This window comes from Danio rerio, chromosome 20 (assembly GCF_052040795.2).
Source record: "Danio rerio strain M-AB ecotype USA chromosome 20, GRCz13ab, whole genome shotgun sequence".
Lineage (NCBI taxonomy): Eukaryota > Metazoa > Chordata > Actinopteri > Cypriniformes > Danionidae > Danio > Danio rerio.
In genome coordinates, this window is record NC_141040.1 from 25,637,593 (window position 1) to 25,665,034 (window position 27,442).

Here is a 27,442-nt window from a genome sequence, read left to right on the forward strand (position 1 = left end):
CTCTGTTTGATAAATTGTTAATTTTTGTTTCACTTATCCATCGGTTTTGTGTTCTCATTTTCACCCAGCCCCATCAGAGACTTACTGAATGAACGTCTCACCCAAATTAATAGCTTAAAAACCTAACAATTAAAAAAAAAACAATTAAACTCTAACAAAAGCACAGCATCAGAATTAACTTTAAGACATGTACTTCGATGTAAGGTCTTGCTTCAAAAATAATTCTTCAACAATCATCTTTTCATCAAGCCTCAGCCTAATGACTGATGACGACATCACAAACCGGAGCGAGAGGTGGCAGTAACCCACCAAAAAGTTTGTTTTCGAGCACTGTTAAACACGAAGAAGAAGAATTTGTTATTCTTGCTATTATATGGATTTACTTTCATCAGTCAGACACTGGCTTCACAGCTCAGTGAATGACGGTGACATCACTTAATAATTCGCGATCAGTAAATGTAGCTACGCTCTTACACTACTTGCTTAAAATAATAGCTGCGCAATTAAAAAGCTATTTGAAGGTAGTGACTCCACTGCCACGCTACTGAGAATGTAGTTAAGCTAATAGCATCACTACTTGTAGCATTATAGTTCTACAACACTGGTTGAACTATAATAAATACTGTTCAAGCATTGTTCAATGTTTGCTTATGTTAGCAAATACAATAATCACTATATGTCCCGAACTGTGAAGTGTTACTAAAAAATAAAACAAAACATGAAACCAAAAAAAATAACCAAAAAAAAAAAAAAAAAACACAAATCATCAATAAAAATAAAACATACTAAAAATGGTTGATTTAATAGTTATAAATGTATACAGAAGTGCATTAAAAATAAGAACAAAGTAACAAAAGCAAGACAAAAATTGTAAAAATATCATCAAAACAAAAAATGCAAAGATGAAAAAATAAATAAATAAAACAACATGAAACTAAATAAATAAAGTAAATAAATAAATAGATCAAAATGTTTTTAGACTTAAGTGAAGCAGAGCATTTCCCAAACAAAAAACACCATCTCATACAGTATCCCTGAGGTGTGAATCACCATTTTTCAGATGTTGATAAAAGTAACGCCTAAAGAAACAGGCTGACTGAAAAAATGCCAAGCTCTCCATCGCTCTGGTAAAAACAAAGCATCTGCTAAGATCATACCTAAGAGAAAGGCTCTTCAACTTGTCTTTAACACATCTAGTCATCCAAAATCACAGCTGACACTTCATTGATAAAGAAAAGACGAATGGAAACGTTTCATAGATTAGCAGTTTTTAAAGCAGAGAAAGCAAAGATAAGAGGCATTAGCTCGAAACCCTGCTTCTTTCAGACAGAGCCGTGACTTTGTTAAGCACCTTGATATATGAGATGTTTAAGCGCCATTCTGACAGGATGACAGTGTAATCTGGTGCAATGAACTTTCAACTGAGGATGACAGGGTAAAACACACACACGCACGCACACACATTGACCTAATGTTAAACAGGTCTAACCTTCTTCTTGCTGCAGTAAATCTGCCATTTCTTTTCTGCGGGTAAGGCAAACATGGCCTCTCTGTGCTTCTCTGTGAGGTCCAGCTCATCCTGAAATGAAATAAAAAGGGAGACAGAGAAAGAGGAAAAAAAGATTAGTTCTATTTTGAACCTGGACATGGCAAAAACAAACTGTAAATCCCTCGAGGCAGGGTCAATATTCAGCCACAAACCAATGATAACAGCATGTGGAAACCACTGAATGTTTTTTTTTTTCAACTTTCTCCTCAGCCACAAATACTTCCTCCCATCGTCCAGCAGCGACGACATTGACAGAAAGAAAAGATAGACGATAGAAGAGTGAATGGTGATTTGCACTGCAGACCTGGCGAAATTACTTTCCACTGTATACTTATATATATATATGGCTGAGGTGATAATAAATCAAAGCTGACTTAAAATTCACTTGACGTGAATTTGGAAAATGCAAAGGATATAAATAAAAGTTACACTGGATATATCTCAGTTAACAAGAGCAGATGAGAATGCCATTTTTTGTTTTATAGTCAATTTAAATATACAGTTGAAATCAGAATTATTAGCCCCCCCTTGCATTTTTTTTCTTTTTTTTTGATGTTTAACAGAGCAAGGACATTTTCACAGTATGTCCGATAATATTTTTAATATTTAATATTCTTATTTGTTTAATTTCGGCTTGAATAAAAGCAGTTTTTAATTTTTTTAAACAGTTTTAAGTTTTTTAAAGAACATTAAGGTCAAAATTATTAGCCCCTTTAAGCTATTCTTTTCCAAAACCATTGTTGTATAATAACTTGCCTAATTACCCTAACCTGCCTAGTTAACCTAATTAACCTAGTTAAGCCTTTAAATGTCACTTTAAGCTGTATAGAAGTGTCTTGACAAATATCTAGCAAAATATTATGTACTGTCATAATGGCAATGAAATAAATCAGTTATTTTAGATAAGTTATTAAAACTATTATGATTAGAAATGTGTTGAAAAAAATCTTCTCTACCTTAAACCTAAATTGAGGGGGGGGGGGGGGGGGGTGCTAAAGTATTATTATATAGTGTTCAGTAATTCTTGATTATAAATACATTTGAATTGAAAGAAAATTAAGTCTACAATTCATGCATGTAAAATTATAAGTACATAGTCCCAAAAAATAATTAAACTTTAGTGATTGCAATAACAATATGAGCTCTATTTTAACGATCTAAGCTCAAAGTCTAAAGTACAGGGTGCAAAAGCATTAAAGGCATGTCTGAATCCACTTTTGCTATTTTAAGGATCGAAAAATCCGCTTTGCGCCCTGGCACATGGTCTAACAGGGTTGTGCTTATTCCCTTAATGAGTTATGGGTGTGTTTTGAGCATAATGTGCAATAATCCAATCAGAGTGTCAGAGTCAGTTGCGAGTCAGTTGCGCTACACCATGGCGCATTTGCTATTTACATGTCGGACTACATAAGTGAAAAAACTGAACGCTTCAATAGCAAGAAAACAGTTTAACAGATCATCTGCAGTGAGGATAAAGAACGAGCCTCCTCCATTCAGCCTTTACTTTCTCTTTACTTTATTTTTACTTTAGACTTCACTCCTTTACTTTTGTTGATAAGAAAACAGTGTAGTATGCACTCTTTTGAAGACATCCATTAGCCTACATATCTAATTTAGTTTGTTAAGCAGAAAGATTTCCTTCAAAACTATTTTTTAATTCAGTTCAAATGTACAGCAAACGAATAAATAAACAATAATAACAAAGTGTGGTAAAAAAGTTATATCCAAACACACGTCCTATTCTTATGCCCCATATAGTGATGCATACTGTACATCTCGAAAACCCCACAGGTGGACAAATCTAAACTAATTTGTTTTAATAAACAAAGATAAATATGAATATAATAAATAACACTGCTAATAAAATGTAAATTATCAGAAATGAAAGTGGTTTTTATATTTATGTAGAAAATTAGTAATAATTATAAAAATATTTGTGTGTTGCTGTACATCCTGTGTGTATTAAGCACTGTGTAAGCGTTTGGACCAGCATAGCTGCATAACTTATGCGATCCGCACTGGACTTTAGACCAACTTTTACATGGTCAACAGCGCAGTCTATTTAAGTTCCTCAAAATTGCAACACGCTAACTATGCATCTTAACATCCTTTATAGACCGAAACACACATGAATCCACAAAGTGGCGCAAATGAATTTTCTATTTAAAAAACGTGGCGTAAAATGTCAAAATTAGAGTTGCACTATAAATATGAAAATAGCAACCATTCATACCAAACATTTCTTGCACCTCATTGTGCAGGGTGTTTTACATTGATTATTTTCTTAACATAAAATTGCCTACAAATGACACCTTAAATACTATATGTATATTTATTTTGGGAAAAAATAGATATATGAATTTATACATATAATTCAAACAGGACACATTTTAAATTTAATTTTCATTAAAATTTTACTGCTTAATGCTTGAAAATTCATATTTTCCAATTCAATGCCAATGCAGATGAAGATCCAGTAGACTGTCTAATGTAAATCAAATTCCTGAATGCTCACTATGAATTGTGCCTAGTACTGGTTGTAAACACTGAGCAACGAATGTTTAGCCCACAGGTTAAGCAATAAAAGCCCAACATATATACTTCTGCCACTTGTAATTTCCCTTTGTTTTGTGCTTGAAATAGCAGTAAACCACAACAATCACTGTGTTGTGGTTGGTCCTCAGCAGTGGGTGTAGATTTCCACAAAGAAATTCTTGGTTTGTTTGTTAGTGTGCCGCTCTCAACATGGGAGTCCTAAGCGCACTGATTTTTTCCACAGTGATTTCCCACTTGTGCACTCACACAAACAAAATCATTCATACAATGCATATGGAATATAAATGTATCAACTTGAAAACACAACTAAATCTGTAGGCAATCATAAATATTTTGTGACATGAGGTTGTTGTCCCTCATAATGTCCCTTTACAAAGCATTCTGTTGTCTGGAGGCAGTCATAAGACTCTAGTCTCAATATCCATAGTGTACAGTACTCCAAAGAAGTGATGAAATGTAAAAACATATCTTAAAAATTAATATATAAACAATTTATAATAGCCTTAAAACAGATAGTTCACCCAAAAAATGAAAATTTACTCACTATTTATATTCTAAAAAATAATCTATTTCAACCCAATTATGGGTGTAATAGGGACAAATGCTGGGTTAATTTTTTCAGTTAAATCATTGGACCAAATTTAACCCAATGTTTAGGTTAGTCCATGTTTTACCCCATCTGGGATTAAATAACCAAGCATTTCTTACAGAGTGCTCACTTTTTTTTTATTCTTACTAAAGAAGATATTTTGAAGAAAGATGAAAGTCTATAACCACTGACTCCCAGTGGAAAACAAATACTATGGAAGTCAATGATTACAGATTTCCAGCTTTTTCAAAATATCTGTGTTTCAGAAAAAAGGAAGCCAAACATGTTTGGAATTAGGATTTGTGAGTAAATTATGATACAAATTTCATTTTTAGGTAAACTCTTCCTTTAAAAATGTAAAATTATGTAGTTAATTGTAAATGAGGCCACTTAATAAGAACTAAATGAGCAAACTTAATTTCCTGGCCTCCAGAAATGCCCAATAGGCTGACACTAGAGGCTACAATCTTTAGTATTCTTCTTAGCGTGGCCCCATCATGCCAACTCTGAAACTCTGGTTTGAATACTACCTGGAGTGGAGTGACTAGACAGGAAGGGTTATATTGGTGCCATGGCCCGGATAAGAATGAGATTTGGGTTGTGCGGTTGAACATAGAGAAAGTATGTAAGACCTGCATGAGCAAAACTCACTTAGGGATGTAAGTGACAAGGTGGCCAGCTAATTCAATTTTGCGGTAAACCATTAGCATATTTAGATCTAATGCACTCAACTACCATGAAAGAAAAGCCTGCTTGGAGCAGGGTGAAAACTGAAAGGGTTGCACTGATTCCACGACTTGGGTTGGAGGGAAGCATAGTGGGTAAAAGTTATCTAGTACACAGGTGCCAAACTCAGTTCCTTGAGGTCCGCAGCTCTGCACAGTTTATTTCCAACCCTAATTAAACTTACCTGATTAAATTGCGTCCTATAAGCTTGTTTGAAACTTACTGGTAATTGTGTTGAGGCAGGGTTGGAACTAAACGGCAACGGCCCTCCAGTAACTGAATTTGACACCCCTGATCTAGTGGATGCTTGAGCCTCTAGTCCTTGTGAGTGTCCCTGACTCCTATGCTGGAAATGACAGCTCAAATCTTGCTCGGAGTGGAACTAGTAGAATTGGAGGGGTTAAATTGGTGCCATGACCCGGATTGGATTGAGAACAAAGCAGGCCAGCTAGTATTAGCTGCGCAGTTAAATCTTACACCTCTGAAATTAAAAGGTGCACTAGAGGGTATGGCCTTTAGCAAGCTTTTCACTTTATGCTCCTTCTATGCCAGAAATGCCTGTTCAAAACCTGCTTGGTCCTGGGAGAGTGGAAGGAGTTAAACTGGTGCCGTGACCCGGATGGGAGTGAGCTATGGTGGGGTGAGACAATCAAGTGATACCTGTGACATCTTTGCACTTGCAATTGATGGTAGAGATACCAGTATTTGGTGTCTTTGTTAGTGTGCCCTACTCTCCTGCCAAAAATGTTGAAATGTTGAATTGGATCAATTCCCAATCCAAATGGGAAGGGTTCCACACAGTTTGTAAAGGTAATCTAATGAAAAACCTTCACAATTCTACAAAAGCGTGGAGATATTGACAGTGGAAAAGCACTCTGCTTCATCTGTCAAAGCTAATTTAATTTAAGCTCCACCATCTGAACCATTCAATGAATGGATCCACCATCATCCTGTCCACTTCAGCTGCAGAACCTAATAAAGAGGCCTCTCAGCATGCATCTCTCACTGTAAATCGCTGCACGTAATGCTACACAGAGATTAGCCTGCCAAAACTGGTAATGGCTTCCTGTCTGGCAGCTCCTGGTGTCAGTGATGTCCCTGATGCTCCACAGGGATGCAGGAGAAAGGAAGAGCTGCTGTTCCTCTCATCCGGCCTGGTGTCTCTTCCATCTCTTGTCTTCCTGTGAATCCCCCAGCCTTTGTGGAAATGAGCTGCACAGTCAGCAGAAGTCTAGACATCCCCCAGCATAAAGAACGTACACGCGCAGAGTCTCATTACAGTCAAGGGCAGTCAGACTACAACCAGGATGTTCCATTCATGCAGAAAACCCCACCTCGCCTTATCTGAACTCAACACGCCACATCAAGCCCCACACTCTGTCACAAAACAAACATTAAAGCCTGGACAGTGTGAATCAATCTGTCAATGCTCAACAGCACTATGCCAATCCCTTCAGAGGAAAACGTCCACTGTAGATCATAAGCACTCCATTGTGTACACTATAGCGAGTCATTGAGCTGTCAAATCAACTCTTGATTAAAATAAATGGGTACTATAATAGAGAATACAGGAGGGCAACTCCCAGATTACATTAATTATTAAAAGAGTTTACATTTGTAAAGGAGCTTATTCATTATATAGCTTACACGGTAGTGGTACTGAATTAATATATACAGTATTAGTCATGTCCATGAAAACAAAATAAAAATAAAACCTGAAAATGAATCAAACCAGGCTTATTGTGGATATTTACCCAGGTCTATATTTCTGTGGAAAGCAAACTACATAACCGGAGGTATGTCTGCTCACAGTTTTTGTTATTGCAAATCCATCAGAGGACACCGTGTATGCTTTTTGAGGATCATAAATTCCTCTCACGAGTCCTCTACTCATGTATATCCACCAGAGGGTGCAGTATACACTTCAGCCAACCAGGCTAGCTAGCTGTAGACCATATGACTGACTGACTGACCCACCAACCCCTCCCCCAACCTAACTGATAGTGTTTTTAAAAGAATGTACAAAAAGAAAAGCCATCATGGCCGCTTGATTTCACCACATTTTCAGCCTTTTGTTAATTTATTTATTTATTTTTGCTTTTGTTTTACCTGGTTTCTGGAACCGTTCTTCCCTGAACTTAAACCTCGTTTTAACGATCAACGCTGCTCCTTGTTCAACAACATATAAGGTGAGCTACTGGGCAAACTGGTAAAACCAAAAAAGCTATCCATATAGAGGTAAGCATTCAGCTGGTAGCGCTAAAATGAACAGATGCTTTTAAGGCCATCACACCGCCCCGTAGTGTTCATTTTAAAGATGAAATGAGGCCAAATGGAGGGCTGCATGAATAATCGAAAATTGATTCGACCCTACAAACGATCTTAATTCAGCTTTTCTACGATTCAGGCAATTATATTTTCCAGGTCAGAAGAGTAGCGTAAAGGTGGTCGCATGAGTCTACACCTTTGTTTTATATTTGTTGCTCAGCAACATGGACACCTCTGAATGCTGTTAAAAAAGTCCCATACTGTATTTATAAGGTATAATTCACCCAAAATTGTCATTTCAGTCTTAATATAATGACGTATTTGCGGCCGCGAAATCAGGCATTAGCTGAAGCACTGTTTGTTTGCTACCAAAAGGGCAAGCGTGTGCCCTCCAATGATGTCTACTTTAGCGAACAGAACTTGCATAGGCTGTGAGTAACAGGTAATAAAGTTGTAAATAATGATCAGTTTGTTGCAAAAAAACAATCATTTGGGAGCTGGAAGTATGATTTGCTTGTATGTTTTCATTTCTCCAAGTGACAGCAGCCATGACATGAACCGCACTCGGCAGTGAAAGTGAAACCGAAAGTGCGCACATTATTTAAATGATCATATCGCATTGTAGAGTTATGATTACTACAAGCATTTTATGTTTTTTTTCTTTCATAGCGAATACTGAGTAAAAAGAAATGTTTACTGGGTCAGTATAACTATCTGAAGTCAGTATAACTGTTGAATCTGATAATGACAAATGTCTCATTTTACCAGTGAATAATAATGTTAATCTAATAATGTCGTCAATGACAGATTGCAAGCAGATGTCTCAAACACAGTAATTCAAATTTAGATTAATGAATAGTTGTATTCTGATGTTATTATTTTACTGTGCATTAAAAACCAGGACAAATTTAAGTCTGTTCATGTCCACCATTCCAAGTCTATACAAATTTTAGCATTTAAACCAACAGTAGACCTACACATAGGCCTAATATTATTATTGATATTTTACCATATGTTTAAAAAATTACAATAATAATAGCCTACTCATATTAACCTTTATTATTGTCACACAACCAGCGATCGCTCTCCAGAGATCGCTGGTTCTCACACGAACTCTCAGAACTACATTTCCGCATTTCCCAGGACTACATTTTCATACATGCAATGCTTCCAGACACCCATGCTCATTCATCTAGCTTGATTGCACACACCAGCTGAACCTTGTCATAGTCTGATATCACACCACTTATAAGCCACTCTTTCACCCTTCCAGTTTGCCGAGTCTTGTTTTCCCAGTGTGACATTACAACGCATTTCTCCTTGTCTTGTTTTCTCCGTGTTTAGACCCTAGCCTGGTTTACCCTTGTTCTCTAGTTTAGCCGCCTGCCTTTTGACCTGTTGCCTGTTCACACCGACTACGATTCTGGACTGCCTTAACATACCCGTTTGCACCTGTATGACCACTGCTTGCCTGACGCTGAATAAACCTGCATATTGGATCTTACCTCCAGTTGTATCTGTCACTCCACCCAGTCGTTACAATTATACATCTATAGAATCTAAAAAATCGTGATCTTGGTTTTAAGCATTTTAGCCAGAATCGTGCAGGCCGAGCCAGATGTACATACATAATTCACGCCCATTAGAAATGTAGCCGTGTGTACATATCTACAACGAGCCTGTGTTGCAATAAATTTGCTGTCTAGGGATACACCAAACAACTGGCCATAAAAGATTCAGACCAACATTAATCATTTTAGGATATATTACTGTACAGTCTGTAAATAAAAGAGCACTTTTGTGCTCAGAAGACAAATTGAAGTCATGCAGGCTTGGAAAAACATGAGGTAAATTATTAAACAATTACAGAATTTTAATTTCTGGGAGAACTATCCATTTAATTCTTTGCCATAAATGGATAATAATGCAATAATTCCAACAGAGACTCAAATGTCACATCTGGGCCCCATTGTAACAGAAAATATCTATCTAATCCCATTAAAAAGACACAAATCATGGCTAAATCACATGGAAACTCCCCTCGTGTACTTCATTATTTTCATTTCATCCTGAAAAGCCCCTTTGTTCTAATGATATTTTTGTAATTCTAATGTCCCCAGTGTGCTGAATATGATGAATCTCTAAGAAGATGTTGCCAAGCTCTTACCAAAATCTCCATAATAACCTCCAAATAAACAGAATAAATGTCAGCAAAGGCATTTCAAATAATTACCCAGGTATCTTCTACTAAAGCGCGCTATTACTTTTCATGTAATCCATGCGAATAAGCAGGCAGGTTGCCAGTTACGCAACACCGGTTTACAAATTCAACAATAACTTGCCAGAACGGCGCGTGCTGAGAGCATGAAATCGCTCTGTGAAAAGAGAGCAACTGCTGCTGCTTTGTGTTGTACATCTATTCGAACCCAAGTACAGGGAGAGAGAGGTTAAGAGTGGGTCAGACCTAAAACAAGCAATTACACCGCACTGCAGTCCAAGACACAAGGCTGCTCAATGGGACCCATTGATGTGCAAAGTGGAAGCTGGCAGAGATGGAGGAGGAGACAAGAGAGAGCAGTGCTGCCATTGCTATTCAAGCAAGGATTAAAGACAACACACTTGACGGATCAATTACAGCTCTTTAATTACACTGAATTAGAGCACAAATAAGGAGGAAAGGGGCATATGGAAAATAATGGTTTGGTTAATTCAGTAATTAGCTCTACTTCCATTTAGGGCTGGGCAATATGGCCTAAAATGTCAGTTGATACTGAAAACGATCGTAATGAAGTTCAACATGATTTATATAATTTATTAATTTTTGTTTTTTATAGTTTCTAAATAAATGCTAAACAAACAACACAGTTATGATTTAATCATTGGAGCATTCTGTTTCACTAGAACATGACAAACATTTACCAAACATGCAATAATCTCTTAAAAAAGTCTTTCTAATTAAGTAAATGGCAAAATTCTTGATTATTTGGCATCAGAAGTGGCTTATATGAAAGGCAAAGGCCTCTAGATTACACTTATTTTACCTAAATAAAATATGATCATGCCTTGATTTTTAATTATTTAATCAGAACAGTAAGGTCTGACTTTGCTTAGACAAAAGTCTTGTCACTTAACAGAAAAAAAGTACATTATAGAATATAAAGTCATGGAGCAGTGAAGAAAGAATTAATATTGTATATGACTCCCATGAGCCAGGAGGACTGCATCCATACAACTCTGCAATGACTCAAATAACGTATTAATAAAGTCAACTGGAATGGCAAAGAAAGCGTTCTTGCAGGACTCCCAGAGTTCATTAAGATTCTTTGGATTCATCTTTAATGCCTCCTCCTTCATCTTACTCCAGACATGCTCAATAATTTTCTTGTCGCCAATCCTGGAGCACCCTGACCTTCTTTGCTTTCAGGAACTTTAATATGGATGCTGAAGTATAACAAGGAGCGCTATCCTGCTGTAGAATTTGCTCTCTCCTGTGGTTTGTAATGTAATGGGCAGCACAAATGTCTTGATTCCTCAGGCTGTTGATGTTGTTATCCACTCTGCAGATCTCTCGGACGCCCCCATACTAAATGTAACGTCAAACCAAGATTTGTCCTTCACCAAACTTGATTGATTTCTTTGAGAGTCTTGGGTCCATGCAGATACCAGTAGGTCTTCTGCAGTATTTGTCATGGTTGGGATGCAGACAAAAAAATCTACCTTCTGACACTTTTCCAGATGATCAACTAGAAGTCAAGTTATGATTTGTTGCTCTTACAAGTGGGATCGACGACAAGATTTTTGTCAGGTAGTGTATAATAAAGTGTATTAAACTGTATGTTAAATTGTTATTTACAACGCTTTGCTTATGAATGCTACTGCATTAACTACATTGAACAGATATACTCTATTGTCTGTGATACTAAAATAAAAAAATGTAGTTTACTTTAGGTTTTTACTACAGCACCTGTGCTGTATTATAGCATAATATACACGGTTGTAGAAAATTTAGTACAGTATTAGTTTTTTTTTTTATTACTATTGTTTTATTACCACAGCAAAAAATACCAAAACAGATAATTCAAATATTTTACAACAGTATGACTCAGAAACATTAAACTATTTACTTTAAATTACTACTGTATGTGGGTAACAACAGTATTTTGTAAAGCACAAATTAGTATATTACAAACTGCTATAGCTTAATAACAAAAATATTGTTTATTTAAATATAGCTGCAAGTAGTAATTATGGAGGCCAAGCAGCCCAGCGACCACCAATATGAACTTTGGACAAAGGGTTGAGAAGTTATAAGCAAAAAGAGTCATTTTTGTACCTCCAAACCACAAGGGGGCAGTGTGCCGAAGCGTTGCTTCAGACCATGTTTGTGATAACACGTTTGGTGTGAATACATCAATGCGTTACAGAGACAACACCTTTAGTCAAATTTCGCAAGCTCTACGTTAAAATTGTTAATGGAAACTGTTTTGTCTAATCAACTTGAATTCCATAACTTTTGGTCATCGTGGTTTGTAGATCATGTGAAAAATCGGTAAAAATTGGACAAATGGCCTAGGACGAGATAGCTCAAATAGGTTTTACAAAATATTTGAAATAGCGAAAAAAAAGATGAAAAATGACATCATAGGATGTGTAATCGGCTTGAGCCAAGGAATCATAGGAAAAAAATTACAAAGAAATTTTGATCGTAGCTCGTTCGGTTCAAAAGTTAAAAAGGTAAACATAAGTAAATTTTCGACCAGTGGTGGGGCTTGAGAGTTTGAGTTAGAGAGTCCAAAATTGTTGTGTTTGAAGAACAGACTGTCCTTTATCATTTATTCATTTTCTTGTTGGCTTAGTCCCTTTATTAATATGGGGTCGCCACAGCGGAATTAACTTATCCAGCAAGTTTTTACGCAGCGGATGCCCTTCCAGCCGCAACCCATCTCTGAGAAACATCCACACACACATTCACACACACTCATACACTACGGACAATTTAGCCTACCCAATTCACCTGTACCGCACGTCTTTGGACTGTGGGGGAAACCGGAGCACCCGGAGGAAACCCAAGCGAAGGCAGGGAGAACATGCAAACTCCACACAGAAATGCCAACTGAGCTGAGGTTCTAACCAGCAACCTTCCTGCTGTGAGGCGACAGCACTACCTATTGCGCCACTGCCTCGCCTGTCCTCTATCAGTGTGCCAAAATTTGTACAAATGCCGGAATCGGTTCATAGGGCTGCCATAGACTCCCAGAGCAGAAGAATAAGAAGAAAGAATAATAATAAAAAGTAGAAGAAGTAGAAGAAGTAGAAGAAAGAAGAAGAACAGATACAATAGGTGTCTACGCACCTTTGATGCTTGGCCCCTAATAATATTGAAATTGATGGCTGCATTGATCATAATGTAAAACAATGTATTTCCCAAGTTTAAACTCTTAGTTGTCAAAGCTTCTGAATCACTGATTTTTTTTTGACTCCCAGCCCTATACTGTATGATTTAAGGGACTTTACTATAAGAACTGAACACATATAAAGTTGCACATGCATGGTAAAAGCTGTGCTTACCACCAGCTCAGAGAACATGGCATCCAGCTCATCGTAGCTGGGAATGGGCAGCGCGGGCTCCATAGTCTGCAGGGCGAAGTCCTCCCGAAGACGGTAGGTGATCTCCGGGTGATCGCTGCTCTGGAAGCAGCAGAAGAAAAAGGATGCGCCATGACCTCCACCTCCACGTTTGCGTGGTGCCATGGCAGCTACAGACTGGGGGCTCAAGGGATAATGGGAACGAGGGGGTGGTTGTCCTCCCTCAGGTGAAAGCAACTCTTGGGTCACTCAGCCCTATAATAAAAACACATAGAAAAATATTGGTAAACCACTGATTTCAATTCACTGCTGATGTAAATGAGTGAAGTTATGCCATTTGATAATCATATTTAACACCAGTATAAGTATGTTTACACATCAACACCAATAGCCTAGTAGTTAGTGTGCCAACACATAGCACCAAGGTGATCACGGCAACCTAAGCTCGATTCCCTTTTTGAGGTCCTTTGCCAATGTTTCCGCTTTCTCTGCTTCCCACAATTTCCTGTCTGTAAAGCTTTGCAAGTTTAATTAATGTTTGATTAAAAATATTTAGGCGACAATTTGTTGGAAATTTTTAACTGATTAAACTGAATCTGTTAGTTGAGTAATTGACTACATTACAATTACATTTAGTCATATATCAGAGGCTTTTCTCCAAAGCAACTTACAATTTAGGAGACATTCAGCGATTCAACAAGGAGAGGCAATACACACAAGAAATGCTAATTATAAAAAAAGTTTTGTTAGTGCTTAGAAAATTAAGTGCTAGAGTATGAAGAGGGGAGTTTTTTTATTTTTTATTGAAAGTGAAAAGAGTGTTTCTACAAGTGGTTAGTCAAGGCCACTCACCTGTGTGAAGCACACTTCATAGATGCACAGAGCATTTTATCAAGTGATTGTAAGAATGTGTCTGGATCAAACTGGCGCAAGAATCCGTTAAAGTGCCAGATATTTGAAAATGTGTGTTTTCTACAGGTGGTTTGTCAAGCCCACTCACCTGTGTTGACTGTTGATTGATTTATTTAAATTGTTTGTTCGTTATTAATTGCACAACACACTGTTATTGTGTTGGTCATACTATTTGATGATTTATTACTTGTCTTACATTCATTTTTAACACAGAAGATGAAGAGAAATTGAAAACCGCATTAGATTATTTTCAGAAATTGTTCAATCCTGATTCCAGTAATCAAATTCTGCTTTATTTAAAACTCTGAATCAAGACGTCAGAGTTGAAAGACTCTGCTAAGCCTAGTCAACACCACAAGTCAAAAAATCTCATAACGTGGATGTAATCATCAGATTGGCTCATTCCAGGCAACCACATCACAGACATGACAGTGGACCACAATGCATCACTCCCTATGTGGGATTAGAGAGACTGTGCAAATTAACACAGCTTGCAGCTTGTATGCACATGTGTGGGGCTGGATCTATATTTAGGACAATAGAAAGCAAGCCTGGGCTCCAGTGACCACAGAGAAGAAAAACATTCATTTGATCCAAACTTATCAAATAAGAGGATAGAGATTATAATTAAATGGGAAATTATGACAACACCGTAGTTTAAGTAGCAATTGTCTCATTATTACCTATGGTGGCTTATTATCTAGATATTATTAATATATTGACTGTTTATTTATACATATTCTGCATGATCATATTTGATATCACCTAATCCTACCCAATAACTAAACACAGGGATGGGCAAAAAAAAACATTGAACTGTATTTTAAAATAAAATACCAATTACCTCAATTTTAAGTATATCAAAATAAACTACAAAATACAGCAGCCACAAATGTATCAAAATAAAATACTGTATTTTATAATTTGAAAATACTACAAAATACTTTTACAAGGGAGCATGAAATTTCTTCGCCATCTTTATATCGATGAGCATATTCGATGAATCCTTTCATCGTCAAACAAAAACAATGATTAACAGCAACAGCGTTTCTCTGAGCGAGTTTAAGTCAGCTTCTCTGCCAACTCATTCACCGCTGTACATGAGGATGTGTTCATAAAACTTATTTCTCTTTAATTTTAGAATAGATTTTGTACAAATTTCATACAGAAAGTCCTGTCTTGAAGATTATCTCTTTAATCATTGTAATAACCATTTAATGCACATAATGAATATAATACTATATATCTTTATTGTGAAAACTGCCACCTTCTCTTAAAAGTCTTATTTTCCAACATTTTTGTTATAGAAATTTTCAATCTCAATGTAAAATCACGATTTTTGAAAACTACTAAAATTTCCAGTTTCCATAAATAATGTCTTTTTGCAATTATACTCTTTAAAACAGAATAAAAAACAATATCTCAAAAAAAGTTAGACTGTATTATTTATTATGTTTGTCTCATACTGATTAACTATGTCAAAGTCAGTACTGCAATTAACTATAAAGAGCACCTGCAGATTATCTACTGGCATTTGAAACGGTCAATGAAGTATTACAGGTATCGCCGCTGTAGGACTTTTGATGTTGTTTGTTGTTTGTCTTTTCTATGTTGTTTTTATGTTGTTTGCTTCCAAATGTACTCCTGCTATTTGTCTGTTATTTTCTTTATATGTGATGCAGAATTTCCATCCATAGTCCAATCATTGATCAACTTCTTCAATATTAAATCAATATTCTAGTCTGATCTCAAGCCTTGTCAAATAACAGAGAAAGCACCAATCAGAGGCCATCTTGTAGACTTCTTACTAAGTATTTTACATTATTTTAAAAACACAAAAATAACAGACACTAAAGTATTTTGGTACAAAATATAAACCCATTTTCATAAACCCCATCAAATACATATTACAAAATACTATGTTGTATTTAATATACATACAGTATTTGAAATACATGTATCATAAATACTGCCTATCCCTACCTCAATCCAACTCCTACCTTAATGACTATTAGTAAGCAACAAGTTAGAAGTTTATTGAGCCAAAAGCCATCGTTGTTGGTTTGTTATTAGTGAGAATTGGAAAGTGTGACCGAAAAAAAAATCAATCAAGAACATTGTGCATTTAATTTCCTTCAAAATTAACTAATTCAGATTCAGAATGAACAAGCATGTTCATCACTAAAGAGGTGTATTCATGTGTGTATAAGTAGATTGTTTCAATTGTATTTTAAATAAATTAATAAATATATACAAAAAAGTATGTCATGTCATTAGAATCTTCATTTCTATAGTTCTTTTACAATGTAGATTGTGTCAAAGCAGCTTACATAGATGAAGTTCTAGTAAATTGAAATTTCTTCAACCCAGTTCTTACAGTTGAAGTGCAAAAACAACAATGCTTTGGATGCGATCCCCCACAGCCACTCTATAATAAACTCAATAATGCATCAATAATAAACATTGCATGCTTTCTAAACATGATGATGACATATGAGCAACTGCTACAAGAACAATGACTGCATGACAGAATCTACGGTGAGGCAACATCTGCCACTGAAGCCCAGCAGCAGGAGGTCCGTCAGCTGTCTTTTCGGCCTTGCTTTTGGGTGTGGAGACACAAACAAACAACACATGGCCTGAACAACGAACACCATAGTCACAACTTTGAGGCTGAGAATCTTGCTTGTTCAGAGAAACATTCTGATGTGCAGGTGTGTGCAGCACTGATAAAGCGAGAAACCGTTTGGCCTGAGGGCCAAAGAGGATGATTCTTATCATCAGATGGCTACCCTGGGGTTACTGAGAAACACGGTTGTGAGAAAAACATACAGATAAAAAAGCCTTGGATTCGTCATAATTGATTTATGTTGGGACATCATAAAGGAGTTAAGTTAATTTAGTAGTTTTTACACATTTAAGTGGATTACACGTAAAAAAATTCAGTTGTCCACCCCCCAAAAAAACCTTAAGAATTGTGATGCTTCAGCTTATTTTAAATAAGTAGTTAAAGAGAGAGAAAAAAGAAAGAATAAGAGAAAGTGCTTTTGGTGGAGATGTGGATGTTTCTGGCCTGTTCCCTTGAGTGGTCGAGTCTGGCAGCAATGCCCCTTCACCGCCTGTCGGTCACCAGTATAAATGGACACAGCTGGAGTACAGCTGAACGTAACGCCCCTCCGCCAGGCCGTTGCCACAGTGGAATTCCCAGCTGCCCCTCCCTGGAATTACACTCGGCTGTGCCCCAAATGTAGCTTCAGCCTCTACTGGTTTTGTGTGTAATACTGTACAACTCATCCCTAGAATTAAGGAAGCAACGATTATAAATTTTGGTTGTAGGATTATAGTCTGAGAAATAATAACGGTTTCATGGTTATCACGATTATTATGCATTCTTTTATTTCATAACACTACAGTTTAAAAAATCTCCTAAAACCTCTTATATTTTAAAGTGTTATTTATTGTTACTCATTAACCAATTAATACAGCACAAAATAATAACAAACAAACAGCAGTCCATTTTTCTTTGGATCTAAAAATAAATGAAAACAACTTTTTGACATGTAAACATTTTACGCTGAAATAAATGACAGAACAATTAAAAAGAAAAATAAGAATAAATAAAAAAATAGTATTTGTCTAATTTAAATCTATTGTTAGGATTTAATCATGTAAATGTAAGTATTTTCCTTTCAAAGAGAACAAATACAGTCAAAGACTGCTTACACTCTGTCTGAAAGGCACTTTTGATCAACTATATTACAAAAATGTTTGGTATTTTCATATTTGGACGACAACAGAAACGTGTATATTTCATACGAAATATTAAGCTGATCGGTCTAGTTCTTGTCATGTGACTGGTGGTCTTCTCATGCGCCCCTCAATGCGATCCCAATATGTGTGTACAAGTTGAGCACCTCCATTGAAAAATAACAATCTTTTGTGTGTAAAATGTCAAATATATGAATGGCCCTTAGTTAATAGCCTCATCCATAGTTAATTCAGTGTGGGTGGGTATTAGTTTAGTTGTAGCAGTTTTGTACAATGCAGAAATGCAGTGTTGAAAAGCCTTTACGATTATCAGTTAATCGTAATCGTATTATCGGTTAATCGTTGCATCCCTGCCTAGAATCCCTTTTACTAGTTTGTTCCAAAGTTTATGCGTTTTTAGATGATACTATAATAGGCTGTTAAGTACAAAAAACATGATTTTCTAAAAATAGTGGTCTTGTGCATGTATATTTAGTGTTCAGTCTCCACACTATTTTGCAACGTGGGCAAGTACTGTAAGCTCTTTGTGTGCAGGCGTTAAAGGTAGGTTAGGCTATTTCAGAGAAGCTATAATCCTACTTTTCTCCTAGCAAAAGGTAGGATAGCCTATCATAATGTTCAAACTGAATTTTGATTGGATTGGTCCAACGCCTTCTGCAAAAGTTATAAATACATAAATACATTTAGACCACTTAACTTAATGTGTGTTATTGAGATGTGAGGATACTTTTAAAAGTAGCTTCAGCCTATCCTGGTTTTGTGTTTAATACATATCATTCCTAGGACCCCCTTTACTATTTTGTTCTAAAGTGTTTTTATAGATGATACTATTATACACTATATTATAGACTATTATATGTGTAAACTATAAAAAAAAAAAGTGATTTTCTGGAAATAGTGATGCCATGTGCTGCCTGCATATTTAGTGTTCAGCCTCTTCATTATTTTGCAATGTGGAAACAAGCTCTTTGCGCAAATGTTTTAAAGGATGGCTATTGCATAGAAGCTAGCAGTTGCTAAAGCTAAAGATCCTGCCTGCCCTGGATAGCCACTGTCCAAAGCCACGCCTCATCCAAAACACTGAACCAGAAGTGACAAGACGAGGGAGGTTACATGATCTCTCATTCACCACAGTTCAAAGTGCATAATAGTAAAGTGGCAACATAATAAGGGTGCATGTCCACCAAAGCATTTCATCCTGAGGCAAGTGCATTTTTTCTGTTGTTTTCAATGAGAATAGAATGCCAGCAGCATGACGAGGCACTGTTTGCTGCACATTTTATCAAATGCACTGGAAGTGGGAGAATTTTAAACTCTGAGTTAAAGGGCTTGTTTACCCAAGAATGAAAATATTGGTACTAATTAATCACCCTCTTGACATTCTGAAACCCTGAGACCTTTGTTCATATTTGGAATACAAATTAAGATATTTTAGATTAAATCTGAGAGCTCTCTTATACCAACAAAGTCAAAATAAATACTAAAAACTACCTCAAACAGACCATATGCCTTCAGTAGTTCAATTGTAATATTATCAAGCAACGAGAATCCTTTAGTGTGTGCATAAATCAAAAATTAAAACTTCATTCAACAGTTTCCTTTCCTCAGTGTCAGTATATTGCGCATGTTCACGCTTTGCTCTTTATGCAACTGTGTCTTAACTCAGTTGCACTGATGTATTACCTCAGATGCACCTGTGCTTTGTTTCAAACACAGTGGAGCATATTTGGAAGAGTGCAGGCATTTTCAGCTGCTTCAGTGGACAAACGATCTAATCAGTCTGCATAGTGGGAACGCGCTGACAACCTGACCTGTCCGCAGACTCTGCACAAACAGGAGGCACAGAGTTATGCAAATCCACATTTTGACCTGAAGGTAGGACAGCCTATTATAATGTTCAGACCAAACATTTTGATTAGAAGAAAAAAAAATGTTTGGTCCCACACCTTCCACAGATGTTATAAATACATTCAGACCACTTAACTTAATGTGTGTTGTTATAATGTGAAGAGACTTAACCAGCATAACAAAATCATGTTTTTGAACTAAATTGCCTACCCTGCCTTTAAGACTTCTAATGTATTTGCCGCTAAGGGTAAAAGACTAAGAATAACCAGTGGCAGTAAATGGTCAAACTACCTGTACAGTGTGTTTATGACAATGGAATAAAAAAAAAATACATTTAAAAAAAAATTAAATTTGTCACATTGTACATTAAAACATCAATGGGAGTGAATGAAACCAGGGCCCTCATGTATCAACGCTGCGTACACACAAAAACTTTGCGTACGTCAGATTTCACACTCACGTTTGGATTTACAAAGAATGTGAGAATGTGTGTTGGTCCACGCCAACTTCATGCCTGGCGTACGTGCATTTCTTGTGTGTGTTTGTTTTATTTCCATTGGCAACTCCTAGAGGCAATTATGTAAAATTGCACACTACAAAGTATCTTTGAGCCGTCTAATGGAAGCTGTATGGGGCGGGATCATGCGCATGTCTAGCAGGTATAAGGTTTCCATCCCATGCAGTTGACCAGCCAAACATTAAAACACAATTTGCAGCGGTCACCGGTTTGTCCAATGTAATCGGAGCGATCAACTGCAAGCATATTGCTATACAGGCGCCATCTGAAGACGAATTTGCATACGCGAATTGGAAACGGAATAATTTCCATTCAATAAATGTGCAAATAGTATGTGATGCTCAAATGCGCTTAACAAATATTCTAGCAAGGTAGCTTTGGTCAACCCATGATTAATTCAGCCTCACAAACAGCATGGTTGGGATGAGGCTCCTAGGTTGCAGGCCCTCGGTCAGTTGTAGAGCGGGCGATTGGGCAGCTGAAATGCCTGTGACGCTGCCTTGATAAGAGCGGAGGGGTGCTGCTATACCGCCCTAACAAGGTGTTCCTCTAATAGATCTGTGTCTCCCACTGACACGGATACTACTCCAGACAGTAAAGTGTCCCAACAATTGAGGCAACTCTCTCCTCAAAGGGTGTTAGTTCAGCATCCCCTGTTCCCTCGCCTGTTCGATCCACACTTTGACGGTGTGTTGCATACACACTTACATAATGTTTTAGTATCAATTCAACGCGACTCTTTGTACATGAGGCCCCAGAAGTCTGAAGTTGACACATGTAAGTTACAATAGCTCTGCCTATTCTTATATGAAAGATAAGGTGAATATTAATGCTATACACAACAGACAAACCCCAAAACTCTTATTATTGGCTGAGAACAATAATTGACAGTTCTGAACAGAGCTCTCAAATTAATGCAACCGATATCATATACAGTTAAAAAGAATGTTCTAAATAGTAGGAATGACATTCAGAAATACTACATTGTCTACGTTGTCATTTTCCCATGACATACCAGTGTTTGTTGCCTCACGTGGCCTTATAGGATAGTAAAGTGTCCACCAGATATACATTAGGGATGTCCAGATTCGATTACGTGATCGGAAATCGGGCCCGATCACGAAGCGACATGATCTGAATCTGACGTAACCTCCTGATCAAGACTCGAATATATATGTATGTATACACATATTCTCATTGTATTATAACCCATCTATAGTTATGCGGTGGCACAGAGTTAGACCTCTTTCTTGACTTCACCCAGAAAGAGCAACGCATGCGGCATGACATCACTTTGTTGCAAAGATGCTATTGGTTAAATGCCGGCGAAGTAGAACACAGAAGCAGCTTGAAGCAGAAAGCGCGAGTATGTCTGCAGTCTGGAGGTAATATAAAGCTGATGACGACAACATTGCCTTTGCCAATATTGTGAGATATGTAAACTTGGCATTGCAAGAGGTGGAAAAGAAAAGGCTACATTTACCACAACAAACCTGATAAGACACCTCCAAAACAAAATCTGCCAGCTCTTTATAAGAACATCTTTGACAAACTACTTTTCCTTTTATAAGATGTACCCCATGTTTCCTTTACCACAGACATGTGGAGTTTATCTGCAGCTCCCATGTCTTTACTAAGCCTTTATGTTTTAAAAAAGTATCGGATTGGGCATCGGAATCGGCAGATACTTAAAATCACATGATTCGGTCTTAGACTCGATGGCAAAAAACCTGATCGAGACATCCCCAATAGGGCTTTGGAATTTAGGGAAAATATCTAATTGCAATTTTTTTGACAGATATTGTGATTTCGATTTGATTTGCGATTTAATTTTGTGGTCAAGCTTCAGCTCAACAATCTTATTGTAACTTCTTACTGCTAAAATGTATCAAGTGTTAGTTAAAAAAAGGAACTGAAAAAATTTCAACTTACTTAAACATTTATTCAAATTTGTTTATAAGTATTTGGACATTAAACACTCAATTTTCTCTATAGCAAACAGTAAACACAAATAAAATGACCTTACTGTACCTTTATGGAAACAAGTTGAACTCAGATTAGGGAGGTAGCGTAGCTTATTATAAAAACACAATCAGGAGAAATGATAAAGAACACTCAGCAAGCAAACATAGCTGAAACAACTCTGAAATTGTACTTTGCTGTTGCTTGCTACTAGATTGAGTGTCACTGGCAATACTTTCAGTTGACTTTTTAGCAAGACACTCATGACTCAATTGTGCTCACTCAATTGGCTATTAGACTGTCACATATAGACAGCAGTCAAACATTTGCTCTGGGCAGGGTAAATTAAATAATACAAATAGATATCATATCATAGCTTCTTGTTATTTGCAGTGATTTCGATTTGATTTTGATTAATTGCACAGCCCTAATCCCTAATATACAGGGATTAGGGCTGTTTTTTTAATCTTGCAGAAAATCCCAAGTAATTTTTTTAGACTTCATTTTTTCTACTTACTAATCAATTCACATACTTTTTTTCTACAACTTTATGAAAGTGGGCAAATTCTGATGCTAAAAATATGTACATGGTTCCGAAAAAAAAAAAATACTTTAGGGGAGATAAACAACCTATCTAACCCCAAGAACGTCATGTGGATATCAGCCGTCCAGCTGGCCGTTCAAGAGTCTGGTTGCACTTACTGACGTCCTGCATACCAACGGGAGCCAGATTTGATGGAGTGAACTGTGAGATCATCTCCTGCTCCTCAAAGATCACGAGCTGCTTCACATTCCTGCCCTCTGTGCACTGATATCAAAACACAGGCCCTGTGGATGAGACCTGTGGCCCAGCAGTACAGTCAGACTGTGAGGACTGAACTCTATGCCAGCACTTGCTCAGAGTCTCTGTTTAACCTCTGGCTGACTCTAAGCTGATGATAAAATAACCTCCATCTGAATCAGACCATGAGGTTTGCATCAAAACTGTCTGGCTGGTGAGTAATCAGCGTCTATGATAAGAGGAATGCCATTGAGGCACGCTAATTGAGATGGTTGGTGCTCATACTTTAAATGAAAAATTGTACACTTGTATAAGGTTTGTCAATTATTTTAGTTTCTTTTGTTTGCCAATGTTGAATTTGTATGCTCAAAAATAAATAAAAAATTAAACAATAATATTGTAAAATAGTGTTACAACTGAAAATACAATTATTATTGAATTGCATTTGAATAAATAAAAGTTAATAAAATTTTTAAAAATAAATATTATAATTATAATTAAACATTATCATTATACAAATAATATTTGTATTATTTATTAACTTTTTAATAATAAGACGTTAATAAAATACATATTACATATTTATTCGAAAATTAAATTTTAATATATTTATTTAGAAAACATTAATTTCCAATTGTAATAATAAATCACAAGAGACTTCTTTTTTTTAACAAATTACCATATTTTCATCACAAAAAAGCATTGAAGAGTAATAGAGACGACTGGCATACAATTTTTTGATTGGTTTAATCAGAAAGGCAGCTTATTTGTGTAAGGGATATGTGTATTTTTATTTATTTTGTTTTGTTGGTTTATAATTTAGTTTGTTCTAAATTTATTAGTGTTACGATACCCACCCACTTCCCTAAACCCAACCAACAGTGTTTAAAAGCAATCCAGAAAAAGAAAAACCCATGCGGTGGCCTGACTGTTACCATGTTTTCAGATTTTACCACATTCTCACCCTGCACCCAGCTTTACCAGACTTAAACACGTCTTCATGGTCAACTCTGCTCTGTGTCTCAAATCCTTTATCGTACACAGCGAGCCACTGGACAAACTGGTAACAGCGGGAAAGTTGTCCATATGAAAGTTGTAAGCATGAAAAGGAACGGTGTCATACCTCCTCGTAGCATTCATTTTAAAGATAAAATGCAGCCATACGTTCCTCTGGCTACATAATTCATGATCTCCAGAAATGTATATAGGGCTACGGTTCGGTATTATTTTATTTCTATAATCGTTGAACCTGTATCATTACAAAAATTATATTAAATAATGACAAATAATAGTACAATGTGCAGTTGTAATACAAAGAATACTGTTAAAACAAATACTAATTTCTCTGGAAAACTAGACAAAAAAGATTTATTAATTTAAAAATATATTTCTTTAAAGAATCTCCGACCTTCCTTCTGCCATAACTCTTACTGTAAGTGTCTGCATTTACTGTGGTTAACTGTAGGTCAACATGGGTGGATTCTGAACTCACGTCAGATATGGCTAAGCCGGATTTTTTTCTTTTTCTTTGGTATCCTCTGCTGTGGTTTATTCCTAAGTGGTGATTGGAAAGCTGCATTGCAAGTGGCCCTGACCAAAGGAAGACAGTTACGAGTGGAACAGCAACGGTGCGAGACAAAGAAATGAATGAGGATTCAATGCACATACAAATTACCTCCACTTTCACCAGTAAAATAAACAACTGTTACAAAGTCCGACATTCTCACGGTCAACGGGCCAAGCACAAACCCCAAAAAAGCTTTTAGACAGATTGAATCAATATAGATGCATTAGAGATGCATCAGAAATGTGCAACCTAATGTAAGTTAGGTTTAGTTAAAGCTTTATGGCAGATTTGAGATGTTTGAAAAATATTAGAGATTTTGTACAGAGAAAAAAAATCTTCCAATAATCAAAAGTGGCACTGAGCTGTTACTTTAAAATTAAAACTAAGTCTCACCTTTTAAGCCAAATTTAATAATTCAATTAAATGATAAATTTCATTTTTGTTAATTAATGCAGTGTTGGACAGTAGTGTTGCTATAAGTAACTACATTTCTCAGTAGCATGGCGGTAGAGTTGCTACTTTCTCAATCAAAAAGCTTTCCAGTAGCAAAGCAATTTTTTTAGTCAAGTAGCGCAGTAGCGTACACACAAGCTACATTTACTGATCGGAGATCAATAAGTGACAGCATTAACATTCACGGAGCTGTGAGGCCAATGTCAACCTGATGAAAGTAAATCCATATAATGACGAGATAGACGATTTCTTCTTCTTCCTGTTTTACGGTGGTCGACAACAAATTTTTTGGTGAATAACTGCCACTTCTCGCTAGGGTCATTAGTCCCTTTCACACAGTGATACCGGTAAATATCCGGAAAATTTCCGGAACTACTTTACCGGTATATTCAAAAAAACGCTGTTCACACAGACGAGGACGTTACGGAATTTTTCCGGAAAAGAGCATTCACACATCCATCGCAAAATGCCGGTAAATTCTGACATCATTAACCAGAAATGACCTCTAAACGGCTACGCTTGTGTTTGTAAACATTTGACTACATTACAAACTCTTCGGGTGGATCAGTATTGAGTACAACTCTAATGAAAACATAGAGAAACACTTTGATATGTGTGTGTGCTGGCGCTATGGGCGCTCACGGCCACACGCAAAGCTTGAAGGTAAACAAACAACGGATTATCATAAACATTTTATCGATAATTATTTACACAGCATTAAGAAGGAACATAGAAACATTATCTGACTAACATCTAGCAGCTAAAGGTGTTTGGAAAAAATATTCAAATGCTTTTATTGTCATAAACCGCGCGCACGTGAATGCGTCTGACTGTTGTGATTGGCTAAAGCAGGTGTCTCACGTCAGCCCGTTCTAGACGTGGACGCGCTTATTACGGCAATCTTCCTTCTGCATTCACACAGCGCAGCATTCCGGCAAATTGCCGGTAATGTTACAACTTCTCTTTCCGGAAAATAGCCAGAACGAATTTACCGGTATTTTCAAAAAGGGCCTGTTCACACATACAACCTTTCCGGAAAATTGCCGGTAATTTTCCGGAAAGGTCTGTATGTGTGAAAGGGGCTATTGTCACCGCCAACCAACTAGGCTAACACGAGAAATTGGCTTGATGCAAAGATGGGTATATATGTATATATAGTTTTTTGTAGTAAAGGCTAAAGTATACTGTGGTATTTAATGCAGTATTTATTTACTATTAGTTCATGATAGTTACTAACGATACTACTACTTATGTAGTATAATTCATTAATGAAGAGGTGTAAATATCTACACAATAGAATGTTTCTTCCTAAATATTTCCCTTTACTATAAAATACCTCACTATGTTAAATGTGTAACACCTGGCTTTATTAGATTTTTTGTTTCTGCTGTCATATAGTATAATCTGTTTCTGTTTGGTACAGCATATTATTTACAGTAAATAATTGAACGGAACTGTTTCATTGACGGGTGACGCAGAGGCGCATTGGGTAGCACAATCACCTCACAGCAAGAAGGTCGCTGGTTCGAGCCTTGGCTGGGTCAGTTGGCATTTCTGTGTGGAGTTTGCATGTTCCCCATGTGTTTGAGTATTGACCTTAAAAATATATATTTTTTGATTATTAAAATATTTTATAATCTGACATTTTCCAAAATTTAGGAATTAAAAATAGGTGTTCAGGTAAAACATTGATTTTTGGTTTGGTTGAGGATTTTAGCGTTTGACAAATCAGTAATATCTGCATAATCGCATATTAATTAATAAAAAAAAAGTTTTATTATATAAAAAGCAACTAATATTTCTGTTTAATAGTCATCTACTAGTCATAATTTAATAGTAATCTAATTGTCATAGTTTATTTTATATTTAGAGGGTTTTACTTGAAAACAACACAAATATACTGCTTAGGAAACGTTTATTGCAACATAATTTCTTACCATGACATTTTTTCAGTTCTATCAAGTCACAAACCATTAATAATGACAGAATCAAGCAGACAGTTTACAGTATGTCAGATTACTATAAAAACAGAACTAAACCATGCATCATTTAGCAAGCTACCAGATATGTAACATAACCTCATACATATTAATATGATTTTTGATTTAGTTAGACATCTTACATGCAATTAAACAGTCCACATTTCTTTCCTTTTTTGAAAAACAACCTAAAATATCAGCAGTGAGGTAAAAGCTGCAAGCAAACAGACCTCATAAAGTATCTCCACAAAGTCCTTTTTTCAGTTTATAGACATGATATACTGACCATACTGTACTTAAACTGACTACTATTTCATTTTCATTCACATACTGACATTTCGCAGGCCACATCTCAAACTATGAATCCACAGTGTAGAGGAA

At 36.4% G+C, this 27,442-nt stretch overlaps 1 protein-coding gene across 39 annotated transcripts in view; it reads right to left on the bottom strand.

Moving 5' to 3' along the window:
- The window catches only part of daam1b (dishevelled associated activator of morphogenesis 1b), a 186,042-nt gene that overhangs the window by 84,808 nt on the left and 73,792 nt on the right, over positions 1-27,442 (bottom strand). For 38 of the 39 annotated variants that reach the window (XR_015517748.1, XR_015517746.1, XR_015517747.1 and 35 more), the window contains exons 2-3: positions 13,257-13,529; positions 1,490-1,579 (exon numbers count right to left, since the gene is read on the bottom strand). Coding sequence is in view for 5 of the 39 variants with exons in the window: in XM_087297240.1 (XP_087153366.1) it covers positions 1,490-1,579; positions 13,257-13,439 (273 nt within the window). In the remaining 34 variants the exon portion in view is untranslated. 39 annotated transcript variants of the gene reach the window in all.